Source organism: Sinohyriopsis cumingii, unplaced genomic scaffold (assembly GCF_028554795.1).
Source record: "Sinohyriopsis cumingii isolate HCF-2022 unplaced genomic scaffold, ASM2855479v2 utg000721l, whole genome shotgun sequence".
In the NCBI taxonomy this organism is placed as follows: Eukaryota; Metazoa; Mollusca; class Bivalvia; order Unionida; family Unionidae; genus Sinohyriopsis; species Sinohyriopsis cumingii.
Genome location: NW_028315926.1, coordinates 839580 through 862914, shown reverse-complemented (window position 1 = coordinate 862914; position 23335 = coordinate 839580). Strand labels below are relative to the sequence as shown.

The following is a 23335-nucleotide window of genomic DNA, read 5'->3' as shown; positions in this document are numbered from 1 at the left end:
AATTATTTACTCAAATAGTCGACATCTTGAAAATATTGTATTCTTATAGTTAGTTGTACGGTTCTATCAGTTCAATATATGGATGACTTGTCACTTATTCTAATAAAAAGAGCTCTGACATCCACTAAAAAGAAATTTTGTAAGAATATTTTAAACTTTAGAACATATGATGTTAATTATTTACTCAAATAGTCGACATCTTGAAAATATTGTATTCTTATAGTTAGTTGTACGGTTCTATCAGTTCAATATATGGATGAATGTTTTTCTTCTAGATATCAGCTTAGTTGTAACTGTTACATTGCTAGCTAATTTGCATAAATATAGACACGGGTATACATTAAAAATACACATCTGCTGAAATATGTATAATTACATGCAACACGCCTTTCTATTTCAATGAGGTATTATAACCAATATAGAATAAGCCTCTTTTGTGTTTAATGCATTTGTATGTAGATAGTAGCAGGGCATGGCTAAATCTAAACAGTACTGTCCATGACACCTGTTGTTTTTATTTGTGTTTCTGAGAATGTCTGTCTAACCCACCAAATGCAGCTTATTTCCATCTCTTATTGCTAAGTTGTCAAGCTGTCTAACCTACCATCGGTAGCCTGTTTTAATCACTTATCATTTAGTTGTCAAGTTGTCTAATTCGCCATCGGTAGCTCTTTTAATCCTTTATTATTTAGTTGTCAATCTGTCTAACCCACTATCGGTAGCCTGTTTAAATCACTTATCATTTAGTTGTTAAGTTGTCTAGTTCGCCATCTGTAGCTCTTTTAATCCTTCATCATTTAGTTGTCATCCTGTCTAACCCATCCTCAGTAGGTTATTTTAACCCCTTATCTGTTAGGTGTCAGATGTCGATCCCGACACCTTTAGCTAATATCGATACCTTAACATTAAGGTGTAAGCTGTATAACCCACCATCAGCAGCTTGTCTCCATCTCATAGCACTAAATTGTTATCTGCCTAACCCGTCGTCTGTACCTCATCTCCATCTCATAGCATTAAATTGTCGGCTACCTAACCAGTCGTCTGCTGCTTGTCGCCATCTCATAGCATTACATTGTCAGCTCTCTATCCCACCATCAGTAGCCTATGTCCAACCATTAACATTAAATCATCAGTTCACCATCCCACCATCCGTAGCTGATCTATATCCCTTAACATTAAGTTGTTATCTGTGTAAACCACCTTTTGTAGCATATCTAGTTCCCATTAATCTAAATTGTCCATCTGTTTAACCGCTGTTTGTAGCTGATCTCCATTACTTAAAATTAAGTTGTCCAGCTGTTTACCCAACCGGTTGTAGCTTATCTACACCCTTATAATTGAGTTGCCCAGCTGTTAACCCTACCCGTTGTAGCTTATCTCCATTCCTTATAAATAAGTTGTCCAGCTGTTTACCCACCGGTTGTGTCTTATCTCCATCCCTTATAATTAAATTGTCCAGCTGTTTAACCGACCGTTTGTATCTTATCTCCATCCCTTATAATTAAATTGTAAGATGTTTACCCCACCGGTTGGAGCTTCTCTCCATCCCTTATAATTAAGTTGTCCAGCTGTTTAACCCGCTGTTGTAGCTTATCTTCATCCCTTAAAATGTAGTTGTTTATCTGTTTAACCAGCTGTTTGTAGCTTATCTCCATCCCTTATAATTAAGTTGTCCAACTGTTATCCCCACCAGTTGTAGCATATCTCCATTCCTTGTAATTAAGTTGTAAAGCTGTTTAACCCACCGCTTATCGCTTATCTCCATCCCTTATAATTAACTTATCCAGCTATTGACCCCACCGGTTGTATCTTATCTCCATCCCTTATAATTAAGTTGTAAGCTGTTTACCACACCGGTTGTAGCTTATCATCATCCCTTAAAATTAAGTTGTCCATCTGTTTAAACCGTTGGTTGCAGCTTATCTCAATTCCTTATAATTAAGTTGTACAGCTGTTTAACCGATCGTTTGTAGCTTATCTCCATCCCTTATAATTTAGTTGTCCATCTGTTTACCCCACCGGTAGTATCTTACCGCCATCCCTTATAATTAACTTGTAAGCTGTTTTTCCCCACCGGTTGTCGCTTATCTCCATCCCTTATAATTAAGTTGTACAGCTGTTTACCCAACCGGTTGGAGCTTATCTCCATCCATTATAAATAAGTTGTCCATCTTTTTACCCCGCCAGTTATAGCTTATCTCCATCCCTTAAAATTAAGTTGTACAGCTGTTTAACCGATCGTTTGTAGCTTATCTCCATCCCTTATAATTAAGTTGTAAGCTGTTTACCCCACCGGGTGTAGCTTATCTCCATTCCTTATAATGAAGTTGTACAGCTGTTTAACCGATCGTTTGTAGCTTATCTCCATTCCTTATAATTAAGTTGTAAGCTATTTACCCAACCGTTTGTAGCTTATCTCCATCCCTTATAATTAACTTGTCCAGCTGTTTACCCCACCGGTAGTATCTTACCTCCATCCCTTATAAATAACTTGTAAGCTGTTTTTCCCCACCGGTTGTCGCTTATCTCCATCCCTTATAATTAAGTTGTACAGCTGTTTACCCAAACGGTTGGAGCTTATCTCCATCCATTATAATTAAGTTGTCCATCTTTTTACCCCACCAGTTATAGCTTATCTCCATCCCTTAAAATTAAGTTGTACAGCTGTTTAACCGATCGTTTGTAGCTTATCTCCATCCCTTATAATTAAGTTGTAAGCTGTTTACCCCACCGGGTGTAGCTTATCTCCATCCATTATAATTAATTTGTCCAGCTGTGTAACCCGCTGTTTGTAGCTTATCTGAACCCCTTATAATGATGTTGTCCATCTTTTGAACCCGCTGTTTGTAACTTATTTCCATCACTTATAATTAAGTTGTGAGCTGCTTACCCCACCAGTTGTAGCTTATCTCCATCCCTTATAATTTAGTTGTCCATCTGTTTACCCCACCGGTAGTATCTTACCGCCATCCCTTATAATTAACTTGTAAGCTGTTTTTCCCCACCGGTTGTCGCTTATTTCCATCCTTTATAATTAAGTTGTACAGCTGTTTACCCAACCGGTTGGAGCTTATCTCCATCCATTATAATTAAGTTGTCCATCTTTTTACCCCGCCAGTTATAGCTTATCTCCATCCCTTAAAATTAAGTTGTACAGCTGTTTAACCGATCTTTTGTAGCTTATCTCCATTCCTTATAATTAAGTTGTAAGCTATTTACCCAACCGGTTGTAGCTTATCTCCATCCATTATAATTAATTTGTCCAGCTGTGTAACCCGCTGTTTGTAGCTTATCTGAACCCCTTATAATGATGTTGTCCATCTTTTGAACCCGCTGTTTGTAACTTATTTCCATCACTTATAATTAAGTTGTGAGCTGCTTACCCCACCAGTTGTAGCTTATCTCCATCCCTTATAATTTAGTTGTCCATCTGTTTACCCCACCGGTAGTATCTTACCGCCATCCCTTATAATTAACTTGTAAGCTGTTTTTCCCCACCGGTTGTCGCTTATTTCCATCCTTTATAATTAAGTTGTACAGCTGTTTACCCAACCGGTTGGAGCTTATCTCCATCCATTATAATTAAGTTGTCCATCTTTTTACCCCGCCAGTTATAGCTTATCTCCATCCCTTAAAATTAAGTTGTACAGCTGTTTAACCGATCTTTTGTAGCTTATCTCCATTCCTTATAATTAAGTTGTAAGCTATTTACCCAACCGGTTGTAGCTTATCTCCATCCATTATAATTAATTTGTCCAGCTGTGTAACCCGCTGTTTGTAGCTTATCTGAACCCCTTATAATGATGTTGTCCATCTTTTGAACCCGCTGTTTGTAACTTATTTCCATCACTTATAATTAAGTTGTGAGCTGCTTACCCCACCAGTTGTAGCTTATCTCCATCGCTTATAATTAAGTTGTCCAGCTGTTTACCCCATCGGTTGCAGCTTATCTATATTCCTTATAAATAAGTTGTACAGCTATTTAACCGACCGTTTGTAGCTTATCTCCATCCCTTATAATTAACTTGTCCAGCTGTTTACCCCACCGGTAGTATCTTACCTCCATCCCTTATAATTAACTTGTAAGCTGTTTTTCCCCACCGGTTGTCGCTTATCTCCATCCCTTATAATTAAGTTGTACAGCTGTTTACCCCGCTGTTGTAGCTTAGCTCCATCCCGTATAATTAAGAGATAAGCTGTTTACCCCACAGTTGTAGCTCAGCTCCATCCCTTATAATTAAGCTGTCCATCCATTTAACCCTCTGTTTGTAGCTTATCTCCATCCCTTATAATTAGGTTGTCCAGCTGTTTACCCCACCAGTTGTATCTGATCCCCATCCCTAATAATTAACTTGTCCAGCTGTTTACCCCACCAGTTGTAGCTTATCTCCATCCCTTATGATTAAGTTGTTCAGCGTTTTACCCCACCAGTTGTAGCCTATCTCCATCCCATATAATTAAGTTGTCCAGCTGTTTATCCCACCGGATGTAGCTTATTTCAATCCCTAATCATTAAAGTACGAAGCGTACTGTGTGATAGTCATGTTTTCATTATCTGAACCATTGTAAACTATACGTTATTTATGCATATCGATAGGCTTCTTTCTTACCTATATGTGTAAGCCATGAAATCTGTTAGATGCTAAATCTTTCAATAAAGTTATTGTGCAGAAATCCCTCATGATGTTTATTATACTATGATCCTGACATTTGATCTTGATATCTGCAAATCAATAGACTTCTTTCTGAAGTAGTTCATGATATATTTGAAGCTCTGAGTGACTTTAACATTTGCCCTCTTCATCATAAGTGGAAGTCAACCATCAAAGTTATCGGATGTATAATGTATAAAGGATAAGCTATCTCACAGAACTCAATATCTCCTGCCAGTCACGGTAACTTTGACTTTTATATTTGGGCCTCAAAATCTTCTTTCAAACCCCAACTATCGATACAGTTTGATAACTTATCATGGCCATCATCCTAATTCATTACATGGAAAAAAGAGAATGATTGATGAGAAAACATACAAATGAATGAAATAGAATGAAACACTTTATCCTCTATAATGCATAGAAAATCAAAATGTCCATAATAGGATTAATATATTTTATAAGCTCATCTATTTGGAAACGTATGCCATGCCTAGCCATTTCGACTACCTGCCCTAATTTGAGCCTTTGACAAATTGCATAAGGTTAAATACTGATGTCTATAAAAGCCATAAAAGGTGACCACTACAGGAATTTACATCATTCCCAACTTCTAACAATATTTCTTTCTATTGTCTGTTGTTTTTCCCCACAATGATTAATGAAGGACATTTTCTTAACTTCAAAGAATAATAAATGTACACGAATCACTCAATAATTCGCGATGAAAATGATCCTTAAAGTCGACAGCAGGCAAGAAACAAATCTGAGAAGGTGACATAAAGTAAAGTTTTTGTAATCACTAAATATTTGTGGAGTTGAGACTTGTCCTCTCAACATTTGTTGATACATAGGAATTATAAACTCTTTCTCATACACGAATATTTATTTAATGAATATTAAGACCCAGTGACACAAATAAAGCTAATATACATATGTATAATTTATATGAATATTAAATGCATTGTTCTAACTGAAGAACACATATTTATTACATTGATCTAGGCGTTGAAATATAACCCTAAAATGAACTAACGATTCCTATCTATAAATGTCAGAGTCAAGCCCATTCATATGTTTGCACTGCTTCATTCCTCTGCCAGTGGTTTTCAATGTTACCTTACGCGTCTTGATTCGTAGAACATTTGAATGATCACAGTCTAACTCCATGAAGTTTCTACCAATAGAGCCTTTATATGACAACTGTAATGCCCTGGAGTACTATATATGGATAACATAATAGAAAAAGGAAAGACAATTTTTTATGGCGAGCAAATCAAAATGATTTCTACAGCTCCTCATTACAAGCAATACTGCTGCACAAAATTACAAAAGGTGTTTGACTTCATTAACGTTCTACCAATCGTCACGTGGGGCTACATATGAGGTTGTCGTTGTTGCAGTTGTTTGGTTTTAAAGTCATTTTACACATGATGCATAGTTACCAGTGTACTTGATGGAGTAATAAACAGGAACAACATTGGTAAGAACCACCGACCCACTGGATATTGCTCACAATTTGTTCACATACCATCATTGGCCGAACCAGAGCCTCGAACTAAATGGGACGAAGGTGAAATAATAGTCATCGGTAAAAGCGATTGCTTTAAATCCCTCAGCCACCCGGCGACTGCAAATATGATCTATCTGACTATTTTATTTCTAGTTTGATAGCAATAACATTTGCAAAACCCGGAAGATTGCATATCAATATGCACCCACAATAACTTTAGCAATGACTTGAGATTAATGTTTTCTAAGCTAGACAACACTTTTAATACATTATTCCAGTTCAATATTAATCCAAGTTGCAATCCAAGAGCCCCTCATTACCATAATCTTCTTTACAATTTGGCAAACCTCTGCGTTGAATTTACGTATTTCGTGCCTGTATTGGACTATTTACGCCTCCAGCCACCACCATAGTTATGAAGCTGTCTGAATTTGAAGCATCAGACACATACATCTCTCCTTCAAGAAATGATTTATCTTACCCAAAATAAAGGATATTTCCAATATCATGCTGAAACCTTAGAAACAGATTAAATTCCTCTCTCGACTCTATTTTCACGGCTCCTTCATGGTTTATCTTCTCTAGGAGACTGTATGCAATCACCTGTATATGAGAAGACAAACATTCCTTAAATTACTATTCGCATATGTCTTGAAAGTTATGGGACACAAACATTACTTGGCTACCACTTATTAATGTACGATTACATCAGAAAGATACGAGAGAACGTGTTTACTAATGTCTGCTGTATCAAGCATATTCAGTGACATTTTGCCAACCGAATAATGTCACAAGATGGTATACAAGTTGAAACATGGTTTTGAGCTACATAGTACATTAGAAAGTTTGATGCGTTTCCTATTGTAAGCCAGGTTCCCAACTTACACAACATTCTGGCAAACGTTTCGTTTAGAAATATTTTGTGATACAGTGAATATTAACTATCCACTTATCTCAAATATGAGGAAGACGGACCCCTGATAACAAACTTAAAATATAACGTACTGACAGACGACGGACAACAAGGCGTTCGATAAACAGCAGCGGTCTATGACAACTAGACCTAAAAGTGGAAACAATGTTTGTCATTTTAAAACAGATCTAGAAACTCTTTCACCAGATTTTTATTTTAAGAATAGGTAAACAAAAGTAAATTATAACAAGTTGGTTGCAGTTCTAGTAAATTTAGACAAACATTTTGTATGGATTATTGCTGGATTCTAGTAAATTTAAGACGAGCATTTTGTATTGATTATGGCAGGATTCTAATAAATTTAAGACGAACATTTCGCATGGATTATGGATGGATGGATGCAAGGTACTTATTTATTTGAGATACATATCCCAACGGTCAGGTCGAGAGTATGAAGAATGTATCCATGTATTATTAGCATTATTATTACCAATAATATTAGAACAATGGTTAGCCTATCGCAAAGCTACAGAATCTATTTAAAATATGTAATGGCTATTATTATCTAATCTATATGGCATATACCAGTACTAATGATAACACATGTGGTCCGTACATACATACATACATACATACATACATACATACATACTCACTTACATACATAGATACATCCTTACTACCATAATACATGCATATGTGGGAGAAATCGTGAGTTGCAAGAAATGTGAAAGGGAAGAATGGTCTGTTGTCAATATGTTAGTTGCAATAATGACAACGTGCAACTATCTGCACACCTAACTACGTCCGTATTACAATAACACTTCAGTGGGTATAATGACAGACTATACTTATCCTGTCATCCTATCACTGTCAACAATATAATGCCTTATCAGTGGCTATAATCACAGATTGCAATTGTCCTGTCATCCTTGATCGCGTCAGTATTATAATAGTGTATCAGTGGCTGGAAGACATAATGTAAGAGTACCTATGCCTCAATCATGTCATAATATAATGGTGATTATAATGACATTGTTTCATTGCCGATATCCATTTTCCTCTTTTCTTGTTTTATCTTCTGTTTGTACTATGCACGTTAGTTGAAATTATTACTTTCTTTCATTTGTATAACAAGTTGAATGATTAAATAAAAAGTTGATATCATGTATGCGGTCATCATATATACCTTGACTCCTGCATGCTTAAGTCTCATCAGACGCTCCTCCAACAGGAGCCACCTCGCTGGAATTTTTTCTCCCCAATATGGCTGGTTAGATGCAAGCTGTACAATTTTCTTTTTTAAATCATCCAACTTTGGGTCAATCACGGTATTGTCCAGAGCAAAGTCCTCATCAGCAAGGTGAACTATGGTTGGCTTTATACCAAGATATTCACATCTAATGTTCCGGAAGTATTTTTCACACACCTCTTTTCTTGAGTCCTGAGATAATGAACATATTACACATGGATAGCATTATCGTAATGCAAGTAAATATTGTATTTATGGTAGCAGACACCTAATTAATTATGGCTACAGGGTCAGCATTTTCATTACGGTATGTTAAATACCCTGTTTCAAAGAAATATGATCGTTGATTGCCTGAAATATAATTACTGAATAAGTTAGCGTGGAATTCACGAGAAGCCTATCTGTAGGAACATTTTATCCAGTTGTGCCCTTAACCTTAAAATGGTTTTCTTTCCATTGCTGTCGTCACAAAGATACTACTAGACGTTGCCAAGAGACACCACAAGTTTGGATTTTAGTGTGAGCACTTACTGGGGCATTTAACAAAATGCGGAAAACACACTGCATATGATATATGATTGTCAGTGTTTATGTTTTTAGGTCATTAATATAATGTGGACGTTTACGACAGAGATAACAAATGTGAGTCATGATAGCATTCACACAACCCACTCATCACAGTGTTATCGGTCATTTAAAGAAAACAAAAACAAAACGTATTAACAAGCACCCAAACACCCACTAATAGCTTATTAGACTGTTTTAAGACTTTGAACTGATATTTATCTACAAGAATTGAATTGGTCCCGTTTTTCAAAAAGGGTACATCAACCAATATTATACAAAGTCCATGAAACTTTCCTACATGATCCTATTCATTACGCTTGGGAATTTGCTTCTATAACCTGACACTTGATTTGTTTTGTTTTTTCTCCATTATTTTCTTTCATTAGCTAATTTTTTTGATTTGATTATTGATGAGTATTGTCCTAGAAAAATACAGTAGTATAATATATCGATGAAACGTCTTTCTTTGATATTAAAAAAGATTGTTTAACTAATAATTTATTTTACTTCCGATACTTAACAGCTAGGTCTCTCAAGGACGCTAAAGTGTTATGTAAAATTAGTAAGTTATAAGGTTTGCTTCCCCTTGCAATTGGAATGGTCGCTGTGCACACCCTCCTTTCAAATAAACATTTGTCATGCATATCCTTTGAAATAAGACATGCAAACGCTACCTGTTACATATATCGACTCTCGCTGACCATCAAACATTATTTCATTAACACAATAATATCAACTATATCGAATCGTATAAGAGCTTAAATAATGATTCCTTTATTACAGACCTGCTGCAATATACGTGGAAATGTATTCACTTTAGGCAAGAACTACATATCCACATGCATATCCAAAATACTTCTTTTAAAATGTGTAGGTTAGTGTCGAAGTAGAATATATTCTCAATGTTTATTACAAAGGGTTTCTAAATTGAAAGCATCAGATTGGTAATTGAGGTACAAAATGACATTGTGCTGGTTGTAAGGAACGGTACTTTGAATAAGATTATTATTATGCAAGTACAATTTGAATTCGGGTCACAGTCAAGTATATATGTCGTAGTATATTAAATTATACTTTTGAAGAATAAACGTCTCTCAATAGCTGTAAATAATTATCAGGAAATTGATTAATGTATTATTCACAAGAACATAACTCTGTGTATATTAGTATGCTTGAATCTTAAAACATTTATCGCTACTTTCACCACACATTTTCTACTGAATGTAGCCGGAACGAATACCATCGGATAGAATTTTATAATGGGCATTTACGAAAGAATTTTTCTCAAATACGAGGCACGCAGCATATACGTTTCATCACTTTCAATTCGTCCTAATGGATAAATATGAAAGCTTGCTTTGCCAATTTTAACAATACAAGGATGATAAGTTTAGATAAACGTTAGCAGTATAAACTACTAAAGTTGAATTAGTGCTTGAATTAATGTATTATTCACAAGAACATAACTCTGTGCATATTAGTATGCTTGAATCTTAAAACATTTATTGCTACTTTCACCACACATTTTCTACTGAATGTAGCCGGAACGAATACCATCGGATAGAATTTTATAACGGGCATTTACGAAAGAATGTTTCTCAAATACGAGGCACGCAGCATATACGTTTCATCACTTTCAATTCGTCCTAATGGATAAATATGAAAGCTTGCTTTGCCAATTTTAACAATACAAGGATGATAAGTTTAGATAAACGTTAGCAGTATAAACTACTAAAGTTGAATTAGTGCTTGAATTAATGTATTATTCACAAGAACATAACTCTGTGCATATTAGTATGCTTGAATCTTAAAACATTTATTGCTACTTTCACCACACATTTTCTACTGAATGTAGCCGGAACGAATACCATCGGATAGAATTTTATAACGGGCATTTACGAAAGAATGTTTCTCAAATACGAGGCACGCAGCATATACGTTTCATCACTTTCAATTCGTCCTAATGGATAAATATGAAAGCTTGCTTTGCCAATTTTAATAATACAAGGATGATAAGTTTAGATAAACGTTAGCAGTATAATCTACTAAAGTTGAATTAGTGGTTGAATTAATGTATTATTCACAAGAACATAACTCTGTGCATATTAGTATGCTTGAATCTTAAAACATTTATTGCTACTTTCACCACACATTTTCTACTGAATGTAGCCGGAACGAATACCATCGGATAGAATTGTATAATGGGCATTTACGAAAGAATTTTTCTCAAATACGAGGCACGCAGCATATACGTTTCATCACTTTAAATTCGTCCTAATGGATAAATATGAAAGCTTGCTTTCCCAATTTTAACAATACAAGGATGATAAGTTTAGATAAACGTTAGCAGTATAATCTACTAAAGTTGAATTAGTGGTTGATATCCAACCCTTATCCGCATAGGGACTTACCATAATCACCAGAAATGTGTATGTTTCAGGAGTACGGTGTAATTATTTGGGCGTGTGTGTGACATGACATAACGAGTTAACACCAGAAAAACGGGATAACTAGTTAGACTTATATATAACCCCGCCAAATCGTTGGATCTTAGCTACGTGAGTTCAGTTTCCATAATAAGTAATACTAATAATAATGAGGACTTTGTATAGCGCCTAATCTTTAGCAGCTCTAAGCGCTTTACAACTTTAGACAACACCTATAAGATAAGAAACATAATAATATTATTACAAAAAAACAACATGAAATTAGAAAAACATTAAAAAATAAAAAAAATAAAAAACATGCTGAGAATATTTCAGGTAGGAAACATTATTAAGTCTTTAAGTTTGTTCTTGCTGTCAACATAAGTGAGTTTTGAGAGGCCTCTTGAATGTGTTCACTGTGTCTTTGTGTCTAAGTACAGTGGGCAATTCATTCCACGTTGCTGGGCCCTGGTATGTAAAATAACGCTGTCCATATGACTTTGTTTACATACTTGGAATAATGAGTATACGATTGTCAGAAGAGGAGCGTAAGTATCTTGCTGGTGTGTACACATGGGTGAGGTCAGATAGGTATGTTAGACTAGAGTCCGACAGTGAAACGTAGCACAGAGAACCAATTGTGTGTTTGATTCTGGATTGAATTGATAGCCAGTGTAGGGTACAGAATAGCGGGGAGGTGTGATCTAATCGTGGTACTCTTAGTATGATCCGAGCAGCTGTGTTTTGAACTTTCTGAAGCTTCTGGAGTAGATATTGAGATGAACCAGACATAATTGAGTTACAATAGTCCAGTTTTGAAAGTACTATTGAACACAAAAGTGTTTTAGTGGAATCAACTGAAAGATATTTGCAAATGGAGCTGATGCGTCTCAGCTCAAGATCTGCAGCCTTGCATATGTTCACGACATGTTGGTGCAATGTGAGAGTACTGTCCTAAGTAACACCTAGGTCTCGTACTGATTGTGTGAATTTGATGTTGGCGTTGCTGATATATAGTGTTTTAGGTAAAGGATGTGAATGAGAAAGTCTTTGTGTTGTGATCAGAATGGCCTCAGTTCTATCATCATTTATCTGCAGCTTGTTATATGTCATCCATGCTTTCACATCAGAAATGCACCTCACTACACCTTGGATGGCAGCATCAACTTTAGTTGGGTGGCTAGATTTGTATATTTGCGTGTCATCAGCGTACAATTGATAATACACTGGATGATGATCTATGACACATGAGAGCGACTGAGTGTATAGATTGAAGAGAACAGGTCCAAGAACAGACCCCTGTGGAACACCAAAACATAGATCAACTGGATTAGAGTGTATTCCATTTGCATATACAATTTGTGTCCTGTTGACCAAGTAGGACTTGAATCACAGTAAGGCTGGAGACGGTGAAGTATTATATGATGGTCTATTGTGTCCAATGCTGCATACAAATCAAGGAGGGTGAGGACTGTAATTTGTGCGCTATCCAATGCAGAAAGAATGTCATTAACTCCTTTTAGAAGAGTAGTTTCAGTACTGTGGCAAGGGAGAGATGCAGATTGTACAGTGCTAAAAAGACTGTTCGAATTTAGATGAGATACAGGCTGGGTTAGAACAACCTTTTCTAAGATTATTGAAATGAATGGGAGATTAGAAACTGGGCGTTAGTTCTTTAAATCCTTATGGTCTAGTGTTGGTTTCTTCAGCAGAGGCTTTACAAAGGCAGTTTTCAAAAATGATGGAAATTCCCCAGATGAGAGAGAGGTATTAATACCATACGTTAGAGAAGGCAATACTGGATCTAATCATTCAAGCAGCAGTGATGTTGGAATTGGATCAGTTCCAATGACTTTGGTGCACTCTTCATCACGATTGTACGTACGAAATCCACAGAGACAGGTTCAAATCTGTGGTTGCCGCTCAAATTCTGTATCCCAACTGTATGGTGACGACAAGTAAATTGAAATTGTGGTGTCAAGCTTATCTCTAATGGTTTTTACTTTGTTACAGTAAAAATTTGCAAACATGTCCGGAAGATCGACTGGAGAGAAGGTAGTTGGAAGTGGTGTTGATTTGTTCTTTGACATTAGCTTGTTTGTAATCCCGAAGAGCTCTTTGCAGCTGGAACTTTCCATGATCTTAGTAGTGTACTGGGCTGATTTCGCTGCATGGACTATATTTGTGACATTCTTCTTAGCGACTTCATAGACTGGCTTATGAGTAGTGAGTCTGGTGGAAAGCCAGAGCCTCTCAGCTTTACGACTGTCTCATTTAGCAGTGCGAAGCTGGTCCCTAACACTGCTATACCATTGAGAACACTTGTTTAATTGATACTCTGCATTTGGTAGCTAGGGCATGTTTGTCAAGTAATGAACGCAGAAGTTATCGAGTTCTTCTGCGGTATGAGGTAAGCCAGTTGTTATCTTAGCTTGGATGTCGTGCATTAATTTGGTTCTATTTATCATACGGAGTTTTTTCTTAGTAGCAAATAAAAGTGGAGTTTTAAGGGCTGATACGTCAGGATGGCATATAATGCAGAGGTGATCGGATGCAAGGTCATGGGATACCACTGAGGACCGTAGAATGTTATTATTAGGTCTATGAAGTATCCAGTCTAAAATGTGACCATGTTTATGGGTGGGATGGTTAACTGACTGTTTGAGGTTGACAACAGAATAATCAGGTTGCCACCTATCAAATTTCCATAGTCCAGGAGATTCGGAAACTGCTCCAAAAAGAGAGAGTCAGAAAACTTGTTTTTTCCACTAGGAGGAGGCCGGTATAGGCAGAACAAATGGTCTGAGTTTTGCTCCAGTGTGACTGTGGTTTGGACTAGTTCACACGATGTGTAGTCGAAATTGAATGTTGTGGTGTAGTTCAGACGTTTTATCATGGAGTTCTTTGTGATGACAGCAATTCCACCTCCGCGAGAATTACGGGGGAACGACTTGATAGGGTAACCAGTGGGTGTTAGATCCGCACACTTGGGCTGATGTTTTTAGCCATGTTTATGTCAAGAATAATATGTCAATATGTGCGCTTTTCCGGTGGTCCTACTGACTGAGCATTGAATAATGCAATGCGCGAGGTATTTCTTGGATAGTTGACATAAAGGTTGTCGAATTAATTGGGATTTGAATTAGGTTACCTAAATTAACGGTCGAAATTTTGTAAAATGGTTGTGTCAAAATAAGGAAGATAACTGGAATTCTTCTTCCTGTTCTACGCCGGCCAGCTTTGAAACAACGTTTCTTTTTTGCTTCTGTTTACATTAGGTAATGATGAATGTCGTCCCAGTTCGTTTAGTCTAGAGCACAATGTAGTGTGACAGCAAGACAGCTGAGAAAAAGTCCAATTATTTTCGTTTCCAAAACAAGGAGATAAAGAAAAACATACGAATTTAACAACCAATACATAATGAACACAATAACGAAGATGAAAACAGGCAACAAGCACAAATATCGTTAAAACGGCCATAAAAACGGAACAGCTGCTTCAAGGTGGTTAAGCGATAGCGGCCATCTCATTTTCATAGCGAGTTAACACCCTTATATTGTAACTATTTGGGATTATGTGTCACACATATCCCTGTTGAATGTTATCTATATGGGTTCCCACCATAAGTATGGTGTAACTATTTGGTATTATCTATCACAAGACATACCTACTGAATTTTATCTGCATGAGTTCCCACCATAATTATAGTGTAACTATTTGGGATTATGTGTCACACACATACCTGTTGAATGTTGCCTATATCAGTTCCCACCATAGTTATAATGTAACTATTTGGGATTATGTATCACTTGGCATATCTGTTGAATTTTATCTACATGAGTTCCCACCACAATTATAGTGTAACTATTTGGGAGTATGTATCACCAAACATACTTGCTGAATTTTATCTATATCAGTTCCCACCATAGTTATTTTGTAACTATTTGTGATTATTTATCACCAGATATAACTATTGAATTTTATCTTCATGAGTTCCAACCATTAGTATACTGTAACTATATGTATGTATCACCAGACATTCATGTTGAATGTTATCTGTATGAGATCGCAACATAATTAAAGTGTAACTATTTGCGAGTATGTATCGCCTGACATACCTGTTGAATTGTATCTACATGAATTCTAACCATAATTGCAGTGCAACTGTTTGGGATTATATATCACCAGACATACCTGTTGAATTTTATCCACATGAGTTCCCACCAGAATCACAGGGGGAGTATCTGCCTCGGGTGATGATGCACAAGAATGTATGGAGTTCATCCACACTTCAACAAGTTCTAAAGAAGGAGGATAAGCAAGAAAAATGTTGTTAGTAAGAGAATGCAAATAATTACTGTCTCTTATTGCATCACTGACATATTGTATTCACAAGAAGTACTATTTTACCATCATATATATGAACATTTTAAAGGCCTTATTGCAATAATAATTCTGTATAAGTGAATCAAGTAAAGACCAGCGGTTTTTGGAATTTACGTTTTATCTATTTTTGGTAACCTCGGTCATAATTGGTTTCAGATCGGCAATATGTATTTAAACTTGAAAGATCCTTTATTGGATGATGGATTGTGTCAAGTGTCGATCAAATTGGTCTAGGGATTTTTTATAAGTTGCAAGCAGCAATTATTGGCGCATGTCGAGCGAATGATGGACGTTGCACAACACTTTGAGATTAAAGGAATTAATTCTGACATCTTGTCTATAAAGTCTTATAATGTAATATATATTTAAAAGTGTGGTGTAACATATATGCACTAGCAGTATGCATCCATTAACGTATGCATGTGCTCAGTATATAACATTATTTTAAGTTAAGACTGTAGCATATTTAAACAAAATAGAAGATTAACACCCATTATGTGGTGTCCCTAAAATATTGTTTCTAAAATGCAAAAAGGACAAACATTCACAAAGCTAGAATTTGCCTCTATAGTCCTTGTTCACAGCACTAAGGCGTTAGCACTTGGGACTGAGTATTATAGAGAGTCAATTAAAACGAATTCCTAAGTAAAAGTATACCTTCTTGCTAAATATGAAGATTAATCACTCACACAAATTAACCCAAGCAATAAAATGGTAGGTTTCCAGAGTCATTTACGTATGTCATTGAAATATTCAAACCGGATCAATTTAGTCATCAAACGAGACATTCTTAGGTCTAGCTACAAAATCAATTTGCTTCTAGTGAAGAAAAAATGGTGATCCTCTGTATTATTGACAACTTCGAGGTATCCGAGGTTGTTATGAGTCGACGAAGGACACTTATTATGTACATTGGGCAGAATATATGTACATTAAGCAGGGTATATTCACAGGTGGACGTCTGTTAAGGGATTTCATAACAAGCGATTTAACCCTGCATGTAAAACCTATCATCAAAACATTGATATAAAACCTGGACTGCTATCCTAAGATTAAAAATGCAAGAACATGTGCAAAACATGAATTGTATAGTTTTATAATTCTTTCATTTTAAGTGTAAAGGAAATCCGTCAAGAGGTACAGGACATACATGCAAATAAAAAGGAAGAACGTATGTTATCGAAACTTTAATGGGTGTGTTCATGTGACTTCGACATTTCTCCCGATATCAAAGATTCCAGAAATGATCCTGCCGAATAAAATTGGCATAACTCCATAAAGATTCAGCTCACGATTAAGAAAAATACATAAAATGGTTTAGGAAACATATGCCAATATATATTTTTAACACCTAATCTTCAAAGAAGTATTTTGATGAAGCCAGAAACAAACATTTTATATGGCTGTCAAAACCTGAGCTATGTGGAATGAATTACCATAGCTTCATGATGATTCATACCATGTCTTATGATAACATAACAATTTCTTGTCCTATCCATGATGATTCATACCATCTCTTATGATAACATAACAATTTCTTGTCCTATCTATGATGATTCATACCATCTCGTATGATAATATAACAATTTCTTGTCCTATCCATGACGATTCATACCATTATGATAATATAACAATTTCGTGTCCTATCCATGATGATTCATACCATCTCGTATGATAATATAACAATTTCTTGTCCTATCCATGATGATTCATACCATTATGATAATATAACAATTTCGTGTCCTATCCACGATGATTCATACCATATCTTATGATAATATAACAATTTCTTGTCCTATCCATGATGATTCATACCATCTCTTATGATAATATAACAATTTATTGTCCTATCCACGATGATTCATACCATCTCTTATGATAACATAACAATTTCTTATCCTATCCACGATGATTCATGCCATCTCTTATGATAACATAACAATTTCTTGTCCTATTCATTGTAATATTTTCTTGATTATTTCATAATTTAATAACCATTCCGCTTTAGAATTTATTTTAGAAATTTAGTTCAAGAAGAATTACCTTCATCTACCGTTTCGTTGAAAATAAACGTAACGTTTCTTCTTGAATATTTCATCACTTCCATGTTTTCTTTTTCTGAGGTTGACCATGTTCTCTAGAAGTGTACCCAAGCTAATCAAAATCATTAAGACATATATGACTGCAAATGAAATTCAAAGTTCCTGCTTTCTTTGCTCATCAGTGCGGTCTACTCATTAAACCGGGTTACCCATCATTCAATCAGTTTAGAATAGCAATGGTTTCATTTTTTTTTATTTTCTGTGATCCTTTTGGGGTGCTATAAGCTGCAGCAGATGCAACTTTCTTGCATCAGAGGTGAACGATACGATTCAATGGTGCTGGTTTGAAAATCAAAACGCATTAGAAAATGTGTATCGATAAGCCATGGACGTTAATAAACATTTGATGTCAATGTCTCCACTAGGAAAGTGAATGATATGTCTTATTCCCGTTTATGTAAACTGCTACACTGAAAAAGTGACTGCTATGTTCTCCTTGCAACTAACGTTGGCTTGTCCATATATATGGAATTTAGTGTGTACTGACGCTAGTGTATTAGCTATAATTATGCTTCAAAGAGCGTAATTTGTGGGTAGCATGCTAATAACTGACCACTTCCAAGCTATTTATGTGATGACGATTCATAAACATTTAATTCGAGTTATACTATACATATTTATCTTTGTGAAAAATGTTTTGCATGAACCATGCCTATACTAAGATAATCAGAATCCAAAGCTCTAAGAAATCAGCAAAAATGGGTGTTATCAAATCTGTCCACGCCTTTGCTTAGTTTAATAGTTCAAAACTAATTTAGTTGAAATCTAATCTGGTTCTAATATAAATATAAGCGTGGACGTTAAAGCAAACCCATGGCAGAAAGCTGTCAAGAGCTTAGGTAGTTAAATACTATTTCGATATGCACTCGTATTAAATGGCAAACACAAGGCAGAAAGCTGTCAAGAGCTCAGGTGGTTCAATACATTTCGATATGCACTCGTATTAAATGGCAAACACAAGGCAGAAAGCTGTCAAGAGCTCAGGTGGTTCAATACATTTCGATATGCACTCGTATTAAATGGCAAACACAAGGCAGAAAGCTGTCAAGAGCTCAGGTGGTTCAATACATTTCGATATGCACTCGTATTAAATGGCAAACACAAGGCAGAAAGCTGTCAAGAGCTCAGGTGGTTCAATACATTTCGATATGCACTTACATAAACATATTGAGGGGAGAAAATAATAACATTCCCATCGTGAGTCAGATGGATGAAATACATTCTATGTGTTCATTTCCTAATATTGTATATGGTTAAACTTACCGTACACTTTACATAATTTTGTCCCCTCAATATCAAAATAGTATTCATCTATCACTGGATCAGTCACTTGCTGACTGATATCTGAAACCAGCAGGTATATTGCCCGTTCTGTTAGAAATGTCTGATGTGTTGTGTAGAATGAGTACTGACCAGCGAAGTCGGCTATTGTGACAGGCACATTTTCATCTGTTTCTTGCTTCAATTTATCAGCCTTATCTCGCAATAATTTCAAAAGTTCCACTGCTGGCTCATCTTCTACCTCACTTATTAGTGAGTCGGGTTCTTCCACCTTAGTCTGATTCTTGCTTTCAATTGAAGTGAGTTTTTCTGAAGTAGAACCAGATGGAATATCTTGACCAACATCCTGCCAGTGGGGCTTTTTATCAATTTCATAAGTTACGTCCCGATGTAGATTGCCTGCAACCGTTTCCTCACTTCTGTCCATCGAGTTCAGTTTCTGTAATTTGTCATTCATGACATCAGCTAGACGCTTTAGCCGCAAGTTCTGTTCTGAATCTGAAATTAAGCACCGAACCGAATCAATATTGACTTCAAATAAGATGTTTCATCAGCAGTTAATGATGACAGTTAAAGGCTTGCTTAATATTTTATTATGAAGATTTGCTTGCTAAGCTTGTATATCATAAAGCATTCAAAATAATGTTATCAGAAAATATAATGTGTACGTGTAAGAGGGGATAAAGACGGACGCTTAAAAGAAACTCTAATATGATGTTATATGTATAACTATTTAAAATAGTTTGAACATGTAGTTTCTTCAGATGTTTGAATATGATAAAGACACATTGACTCAAATAATACTTCAGCCAAAAAAATATTGCATAGGCACTCATATGCCTTTTGAGTCAAGTACATGGACTCAATGATTTGGCCAGTCGCATGTCTTTCTCTGTGACATATTTAATGCTTCTGCTAGCGGCATGAATTTCTCTGTAAGGAACATTGACACAATTATTGCTTCGAACAGCCTTCTACCTTTCACCAGAAAGAACTTGACAAAACTATATGTTTCTGTGGAAGGCAAATTGATACAAATTATGCTTTGCTGTATTATCTTCTTTGTGTATTACCTATACATATTTTAGAATCATACAATCCGTTTGAAGTTTATGCAAAGATTTTAATCACACTTTCCCGAATAAATATGATTTTTTTTATATTCCCTATTGCACAACCATGAATCACATTCAAATCCGGAATTATACAAAAGTATTAAGTAACAAGACTGCAAACAAGTAAATAAATATATCAATAAATAACTGTGTATATATTTTTCAAAGATTCTGTAAATAATCGATATTTGAAAATTCTACACAAAATATGCATATGTATTGCTTTGATTATTACCGTTTGTCAACAGTATCTCCAATACACCTTTCCAAAGGTTTCTTTTTCTTTAAAATACATTATTAATAAATTTACAGGATCACACACCAATATTTGACGTCAGAACACGAGTAGATCGTGCAATAATTTGGGGCTGACACGTTAAATACATCATGTATTATATATAAGTCATATCACAATTACACGTACACGAATTAATTACTTCTCGCTGTCTTCTCCTTCAAGTTAACTCATATCTTCTTCAAATGTACAGACTTCACTCCAAACCAATTTCCCTCACTTGCTTTCTCCCAGGCGTTCACTATCCTAGCTTCTCTCTTCCTTCACGATCACTCACGTCTCCATCAAATCAACTTAATATTTCCTGATACAATTTACCCTAGACTTCATTCACTTCTTAATTTCTAGCTAAATGAAAAGGTATCCCTACCTTTTTTTGAGTCCTACGTGACATGTTTGTTTCACCTTTTGTTTCAAAAGCAAATTTGTGATCGATGCCATTAATATCAATTTTAAACAAGATCAATACTGAATGTTGAGTAAATCAGCTAAATTTCAGTTCCTTTCTGTGGAGGGCTAGTGGCTAAATTTAAGTTCCTTTTGTGGAGGGCTAGTGGCTAAATTTCAGTTCCTTTTGTGGAGGGCTAGTGGCTAAATTTCAGTTCCTTTCTGTGGAGGGCTAGTGGCTAAATTTCAGTTCCTTTCTGTGGAGGGCTAGTGGCTAAATTTCAGTTCCTTTCTGTGGAGAGCTAGTGGCTAAATTTCAGTTCTTTCTGTGGAGGGCTAGTGGCTAAATTTCAGTTCCTTTCTGTGGAGGGCTAGTGGCCGTGTATCTAAGGCGATAGCCTGAACAACTCACTCACACATCTCAACAATGTTTCCGAGTTCGAGTATCTGATCAGCCAAACTTGGTATGTAAGCATCGTTCATTTGGTATGTGCTTTGATAGAGCTTTACAATGATTACATTGATTGCAGGAATAAAATAAATATGTGTCCATAATATGTCAAACAGTGTTATTGGATTGGGACTCTACATCGATTACATCGATAAAACACCATATGCCTATCGTGGTGGTTTTCTTGGTGATTTTCAATTTGCCACACGATATTGAATTATTCTATTCAATCCAAGGATACTGTATATCGACTCTGGCCCTATACATGTATACCAAACGTATTTACAAATGACAATAAAACAAAGTATTCTTTAATAAGCTATAGTATGTTGGAGATATGTGTGTAGAGAGGTAATATCAGAGGTTGCTTCTTGTTGGAGATATATGTGTAGAGAGGTAATATCAGAGGTTGCTTCTTTTATACATGTGCATACAAATAAATACGTATCTAAAGTTGTTGCATATTATTAATAAAATTAAATAGTTCTGACTTTTATTATTCCTACCTTATTATCTGTCCTTTTTGTTACTACTGTAAGTGCCGTTGTGAATAGTGTGAAATAATATAATTATGAAAAGATTAGTAGTAGTAGTAGAAGTACTAGTAGTAGTATCTGCTGGCAGAAGAAAACACAATTGGCAGTTCTTTTCCTATTAAATACAAAATAAACATCATATAATTGTTTTCTTTGACAGAGAGAGAGAGAGAGACCCAATTCATTCTGGCAGCAGTCTAAAGCTTCATGAATATCGCTTGTTAAAAAGAAAGAAGTAAATTAATAAAATCACTCAAAATGAAATGCGGTTTTCCCCAACAAAGTCCTAATTCGGTATTGATACCTTAACGACGGTTAATTGCCCTGTTTACATTCTTGAATCTGGTTTACTAACTTCCAAATATGCATGTAACATATATGAGATACTAGAACACAGAACTACTACGGCAGCCTAGTGTTCAAATACGCTTGTATCGATGACATCAGAGTGAAAGATAAATACAATCAAGTCGAATGCTTTCCGACATCAATTAAATTAAGTCTCTTTCGAGATATAGTCACTTATTTTCTAGGATTAAATAAATGATAAAAGAGTTTTATAGGCGAATACTTGACTGTTCTCAAGGTGATAAAATAACATTTATTTCAACATCCAGTCACAACAATATAGATGGGCGAGCAAAAAACAGAACTATATAGTTCTCTTGTTTACTTCAACACAACACAGATAATCTTTTTTTCACATTTACAAAGAATGAATTCGTTATCTGAACCATTTGCTAGAAACTGTGAAATAAAAGACATTTGAACACTAAATAAGAGATATGCTAAATTCCAGCACACTGCAACTTTATAAATGTATAAATAGATAATTAAATCATCCTTTGGGAAAGCCGAATAGATGAAGGAAAATATTATTAATTTTTGAAAATTACATAATTTCTGATGAAATTGTTGAGATAACTAGCAATAGCAGATGACAATAATATATTAACTGAGCAAAGTAATTGTTAATGAAACATGCTATTTTTAAGTCTCCTAATTAATTAGTGATTTAACTGAAACAAAAGATTTTCAAAAACATGTTACGCGTAGATTATGGTAATGATCCATCACATTCAGATACATATTGGTTGCAAAGTTTTGTAGTCAGTGTGACAGCATCAAGTTCATGGTGAAGGTGTTATTATGAAAGAGCATCGTCCTGTCACCAGTGGCAAGGCTTACAAAAGTATAACTTATCTAGGAAGATATAAAACATAAAACTATCAGCCGAGAGACAAATATTTAAAGAACAAGCAACCAAATGCAAAATGATTTAATTAAGACAGAAGCTATACCACCTGACACGACGCAATAGTAAACACCAAACACTTGATATAATGTGCAGTGAGTATAAAATGAACCACAATTACAATTGCACTGAATGCGTTATAGTTATTTGGATCTCTGTAGGAAGAATAATGCTCGTTATCAGGACTACATAACAAACCCACTC

General features: G+C 35.5%; 1 protein-coding gene across 1 annotated transcript in view; it reads right to left on the bottom strand.

Moving 5' to 3' along the window:
* The window catches only part of LOC149773270 (uncharacterized), a 68228-nt gene that overhangs the window by 35315 nt on the left and 9578 nt on the right, over window positions 1-23335 (bottom strand). The window contains exons 4-8 of the mRNA XM_089946542.1: window positions 19075-19590; window positions 15518-15624; window positions 8268-8522; window positions 6647-6768; window positions 1522-1602 (exon numbers count right to left, since the gene is read on the bottom strand). Coding sequence (XP_089802668.1) covers window positions 1522-1602; window positions 6647-6768; window positions 8268-8522; window positions 15518-15624; window positions 19075-19590 — 1081 coding nt within the window. The remainder of the gene's footprint in view (window positions 1-1521; window positions 1603-6646; window positions 6769-8267; window positions 8523-15517; window positions 15625-19074; window positions 19591-23335) is intronic.